A 6,000-nucleotide genomic window follows, 5' to 3' on the forward strand; every position below is an offset into this window, starting at 1 on the left:
GCAGTAATTATTCAATGGAAGGCTCTTACCTATTTGCTTAGTTAAATCCAAGTGGCAACATTTTTTTTTTTTTTTTTTTTTTTTGGACAGGTGGTGTATGATCCTGAACCAATGAGGAATTTGAAAAGGTATTACAGGCTAAAAGCAATTAAGCTGCTGTAGCTAAACCAGGAGGAAAAGCTGCAAAAATGCCATAGATGTAGCCGCAACTTGTGTCTTGCTAAAACAATTTCAGCAGTATTCTTTCAGCTGCATTCCTGGCAGTTAAAGCACTCTTGGAAGCAAGTACAAAACCATATTTAAAGATGGAAAACAAACCAGTAAGGAGGCTTAAATCTCATGAGGTCAGCAAGTACAAGGCTTTAGTGCTTTATCGGTGTCTGTTCTAGGATCATGAAGCCATTCAGAGATGTATAAAACAACAAAATTGCTTTAAAACTGCTTGCAGTAAACTGGGATCAAAAAGTAAATCATAGAAGGTTGCAGATCCCTTCACTGATATCTCTCATATCTATAATTATCAGTGAATAAAAGGGTTTAGACAGACTTAAAAACTCTTGCCCTCCTGCTAGGACTGTTTCCTAGTCCAGGACTTGAGATGGTGAATGAAAATTGGATAATTCCTAGAATTATTACACTAGAGACCAAACCTTTTAGTCCAAATGGCTTTTTACATACTGACCTCTGATCTTTTTGTAGTACATAAGGGTAACGCATATAAAAAAACTTTTAAATTTCATAGAAGCTCCTTTGATATACATAACTAACTTGTGATGAACATGTGACAAGGTACAGAATGTCCAAGAAACTGCTTTCTTTTGAGGCCCTCCAACAGCTACAGGGTAAAAACTAATAATAACACAAAAGACAAGCTACTTGTTCACACATTTAATCTTCTGACTGAAGAATCAGCCTGAGCAGAATAACATATGATCACACAGAAGCCATAAAAAAAAAAAAAAGACAAAGGTGAAAACCCTAGAATTTGCAAATGAACCAAAACTCAAGCTGAAATAAAAATGTCATACAATAATTTACGCTTTCTTATCTACAGAACAGTGACTGGGAGTGGTTTGTATTGCAAGAAGTTAATGAGACTTGTTGGCATTTCCAGCTGCTCGATGCAGTGGATCTTGTTGATCTTTCTGAGGTATCTTCGCACAGCAAGTCGGCACTGTGAAGTCAAGGCTTTTGGAGTTCCTGGAGAAAACAACAACAAAAAAACTGGGTTATTTCATTTCAGCACACTCCTTTTATATAGTCTGAGGCCCTGAGGATATTTTGTGACTCTTTATGTTCTCTGAGGCAATCACACATGCATGCTGAAGGATGTCTCTGTGTAGTTACTGGATTATTTTTCAGGCCAATCACAGTGAGGACTTAGGCGGTGCAAATGTCCCAAGACTGCACCAATGAAAACTATTATACCTGTCTATTATTCCCTTTGATATAGCCGCCTTGTGTAGCAATGCACCGCTTCCAGTGCTCCTGCCACATCTGGAACACTTTGAACTTGTTTTATGGTACTTATCCTGGTTGTTTTCTCCTGACTAGATCCTTGCATGTGTTGGATCTACTCTCAGATGTACATCGCTCTGGATAAAAACAGCAAAAGGAATACTCTGGAAGTCCTTCTCCGTAAGTTCGTCCAGCACCATCTGAGACACTTGATGAATTACTTCCCTTGTGTCAAAACAGTGACCTTTTAACTTGGATTAATTTTGGGCAAGAGCAAGAAGCTACAAAGAGGCAAAGCTGGCAAGTAGGGCAAGTGGGAAGTGGCAATTGTGTTGGTATGGCCAGCAAACTTGTGCATGGGTGTGGGTGGGATGAGAATATGAGCCACAGTTCAGGTCATTTGGGCTGAATGTTCTCCTTCAGATGCCTCAGAATGGTGAAATCACAAACGGCAAGAGCATTAGAAATGGTGTATCACTGCAGATGAATAGTACTTCAAAGCGGATAGCAGTCAGATTTAAATCAGGAGCTGTTTTTCCTTTTTCTTTTTTAGCACAATCACTGAGCTTCATATAGTAAAGCTGTGTTCTCTGTTAGTGATTGGGATCAAAAGAAGGAAAAAAAATACAAAACAAACTTTGGGATGTTTGTTCGAGTTCTTAAAGTATTCATGCTGGCAAAGAATGTCGTACTTGTATGAAATACAAATCAAGTACTGCAATACTAATATCAATGCAACATAAGGAGGAAAAACATTATTACTGCCTCTTGCAGCTCTGATTTCATGCTCTGGTACAAGCTGTGAAGAAACATGTTTCACATCGATCCAGCTGGACCATCACAACAACGGAAAATGATGAAGATTGCCTGAAAAGCCACTTTGGCAAATACTCAATTTCTCGATGTTTCATTTCTGAATATTTTTAAAAAAGGAATTAATTCCAGTCTTCAACAGACTCCCACTCTGTCCTAGTTTGCAGGAGTAAAGCAGAAAAAAATAGGTAAGATGTGATTTTAAATGTCCAAAGCGGTATAGTGCAGAAAATATTTCCAAATCAAGTTTTCCAGAGGTAACAGAGTAATTTTGGACTTTTTCAGACCTGCTGGGACTGATTAATCATCATCTAATTTACACTCAGAACTAATTATTAGATGGAATGATAGAGATTTTTGTGAAATATGACAAATGAAAATTCTAATATTTTTTGTTATTCCAAACAACCCCATCAGGTATCCATCCTTTACAGCAGGCGAGTCAAACATATGGTCCGTGGGCCAAAAGTGGCCCGCTGGAGGGTCCAATCTGGCCCATGGGATGATTTGCAAAGCGTAAAAATTACAAAGAAGACACTAAATGCAAGTTGTAAATTTGTAAAACTTTAAATTTAAAATAAATTCTAGACCTACTATATTGTTCAGTTGTAGATGCACTGTGATCTGTAAGCTGTAATGATGGAAATGGTGAACCGATGCATAATATTGTAGAAATTGCACTTATTTTCCTTAAGAAATTTCAGGTTGTTGATAATGTTTTGTCAAAAGATAGTTCATTAAACGTGAACATTTTCAGAATTGTACTTTTGTGCACTAAAACAAAAGGAAAAAAATGGAGCTGTGGTTATTTATAGACTATTATGCTATGATTTTACTGGTCCCGCACACTTGAGATCAGATTGGGCTGTATGTGGCCCCCGAACTAAAATGAGTTTGACACCTCTGCTTTACAGAATCCAACAGGATTTTAAAAACTGAAAACTGGTAACCATCAGTACTTTCAATACCTCTTTCCCGCAGAAGCAGCTCCACAGCCTCGTTCTGCTTTGTGGACTTCTCGATGATCAGCGTAGGGAGGTAGACGTTTGCACCGAAGTCGATCAGAAGCTGGATGTACTCCACGCCACAGCCATGCATCAGGCACATCTCCAGCACAGTTTTGGGCTGCTTGATAGATGTGAGCAGCTTTGCGTCTCTGCAGTTGTAATCCGGGTCTGCCCCAAAGAGGAGGAGCAGTTTGAAACACTCCATGTGTCCGTACACAGCAGCCAGGTACAGCGGCCCACTGGACACTCTGGCACTGGAAGTCCAGAGCAAGACTTTGGAGCGCGAGTTGACCTCGGCGCCATGTTTGAGCAGCTGCTTCAGTATCTCCACATCTCCCTCTCGTGCTGCGGTGAGGACGGGGGAGCCGTTGTTGGATGCGCTGCCGTTGGGGTTGGCGCCGGCTCTGAGGAGAGTTAAGACACAGTCCAGGTATTTCCCACGCACAGCTGCAAACAGAGGAGTCTGGGCCTTGACGTCCACACACTCTACCAGGGCTCCGTGGGCTAGCAGCACCTGCAGACAGCTGAGGTGTCCTTTAGACACAGCGGCATGCAGCGGTGTGCCTGCGATGCCCCAGCCGCCTCTGCAGTTTATGACTTTCTTGTAGATTTCTTGGCAGAGCATCTCATCAAGGAGTCTGTCATTGTTTTGTAGCACTGCCTGTCTGAGCTGAGAAATTTCACAACTGCTTTCTTCTTCCTCAGAAGTCCTTAGCCGGAGCATAGGACCTGCTGCAGAATGCGGATAAGACATAGTTAAGCCCAAAATTATTTCTAGTCATGCCAAACTTTTATTTATAGGAAATGTTTCTTTTCTTCCTCTGGCTGAAAATGAATTACACTTTTGATAAATTACATTTTTTATTAATCAGTGAGAATATCTTCATTTGCCCCTGTACTTATCAAATGTTTCTTAACTACCCTCTAAAGATTCTCAATGGTTTCAGGTCTGGACTCTGAAGAAAGTTGGTATTGCTTTTCTGTTAACCATTTCTTGACCATTTTGGCTGTATAGCAGCTTGCCACTGGGGATGTTGATCTTGGGGTTGAATACTTCTCCTGTCTTTACCCTGATGCAAGCCCAGTCTGTGCCAAAATAACTCCATTTTCATCTCATCTGACCACAGAACTGATGACCAAAAGCTTTCTTCTTTGTCTTGGTGAGCTTTTGCCAAAGCTGGATGAGGTATTGTGCCTGTCTTGGAGAAGTGAAGTCCTCCTAGGTCAAGAAAGTGCTCAAAAATGGTTAACAGAAATCAGTATTAATGTTCAGGTTCTTTGCCATCAGAGGCTAGGCCTGAATCCGATTGAGAATTCATGGAGGGAAATGAGGGGCAGACTGACTTGCAGAAAAAAGCAAAACAAAAACACAGAAATAGTTACAAGTCATTCACGTCTCTAGTACAATGTCGTTATCGTCTTTTGCAACTTGCTTATGTGTTTTTCAACCAAAGGAAACCTAATCAATACAACATAACATTACACATTATATTTAAGTGGAAAGATTTACAATTTCTTTTGTGTGGTGCTCATCTGGTCAATGCAGTGGGTTTTGTTTGCTGTAATCATCTTTCCTTCTCAAACTGGCCTTAATCTGCTCCCAAATCAATTCTAATCTTGTGGGACAAAATCCACAGTCCTCGTTCTGAGTAAAACCGTTTGAAGCTTTACCTGAAGCCACAATGAGGCTGAGTTGGACAAAACATATTGACAAGATTGTGAACATATCGTGCAACTCCTAATAAGGCCAAATATAGGCTACAGATGACAGTGCGCAAAGCCCTTTCAACCAAACTTCATTCAAAACATGAACAATTTTACTTCTAATAGCTTAATTTCTTAAATACGCAAAGGATTAATAGCAACCTTTACTTTCCTGTAAATAATGAAAGTCTTCTGGAAAATTCGTCATGCAAATAATCTATAAATGATCATATAATTGAGTAAAACATTAATTTCAAGAGTTCCTTTCTTCCGTGTAGTTCTGCACGGCGAATGATGGCACAATAACACAAACGTAACTGCATTTTGTTGCACTGCATGCATTATACTACAGTATCTACCGACAGCATCTAAACATAGCTCACTATGTAACGTCGAGGTTAATACGCAAAACCAAACAAGAACAATTTAGCTCCTTTTTTTTTAGCTAAAACAACATCCCGTATATCAAATGAGATATTAAACTCAAAACGTCACGTTGCGGTAAAAACGTTTTCCTGCTTTTAAATGAGTTGTTTCAGCAAAAAAAACCCAAGCTACCCCGTTGTGTTTTCTTCGGTTTACCTCAGCTATGTCACCATCAGCTGCCTCCTTCTTCTTCCTCTGCTGCTGCTTCTTCCTGGTTCCTCTTCTTCTTCGTTGTGTTTAAATGAAGTTGCTGCTGCCCCCCACTGTTTATTAACTGGTAATGCAGTTAATCCACTGCCACTGTTGAATTAGATGGGAGGTGAGATATTAAAAAATGAATGAATGAATGAATGAAAGAGAAAATAGTGTAAAGTTACTACTTAAACTTATATGCAAATTAAGAAAATTACAATAAAAATTGTACAAAAATGAAGACACCTCAACATTTTTCTTAATTTTTAAATGAATTACAATCATAAAATTATTAATGGTTTTAATCAGTTATGTGGTATATAGAAGTTTAATTTTAAACTAAACTAAATGCAATACAACCTTATTACTATCATTATTTTGCAAATCAAAACTTTAGTTG

At 39.2% G+C, this 6,000-nt stretch overlaps 1 protein-coding gene across 2 annotated transcripts; it reads right to left on the reverse strand.

The window, feature by feature from the left end:
- Nucleotides 1-873: 873 nt before the first annotated feature.
- asb12a (ankyrin repeat and SOCS box-containing 12a) lies at nucleotides 874-5,637 on the reverse strand. Of its 2 annotated transcripts, none has more exons than XM_023274876.3 (3): nucleotides 5,565-5,637; nucleotides 3,240-4,010; nucleotides 874-1,200 (listed from the first exon to the last, which is right to left on the reverse strand). In XM_023274876.3, exons 2-3 carry the CDS (start codon nucleotides 4,000-4,002, stop codon nucleotides 1,049-1,051), a joined length of 915 nt encoding a protein of 304 aa, XP_023130644.1. In that variant the 5' UTR covers nucleotides 4,003-4,010; nucleotides 5,565-5,637; the 3' UTR covers nucleotides 874-1,048. The 2 variants fall into 2 exon arrangements, with proteins under 2 accessions (XP_023130644.1, XP_054860174.1); XM_055004199.1 differs by having other exon boundaries at nucleotides 3,240-4,007; nucleotides 5,565-5,613.
- Between the last annotated feature and the right edge of the window lie 363 nt (nucleotides 5,638-6,000).

The sequence above is a fragment of the Amphiprion ocellaris genome, chromosome 18 (genome assembly GCF_022539595.1).
Source record: "Amphiprion ocellaris isolate individual 3 ecotype Okinawa chromosome 18, ASM2253959v1, whole genome shotgun sequence".
Taxonomy (NCBI): Eukaryota; Metazoa; Chordata; class Actinopteri; family Pomacentridae; genus Amphiprion; species Amphiprion ocellaris.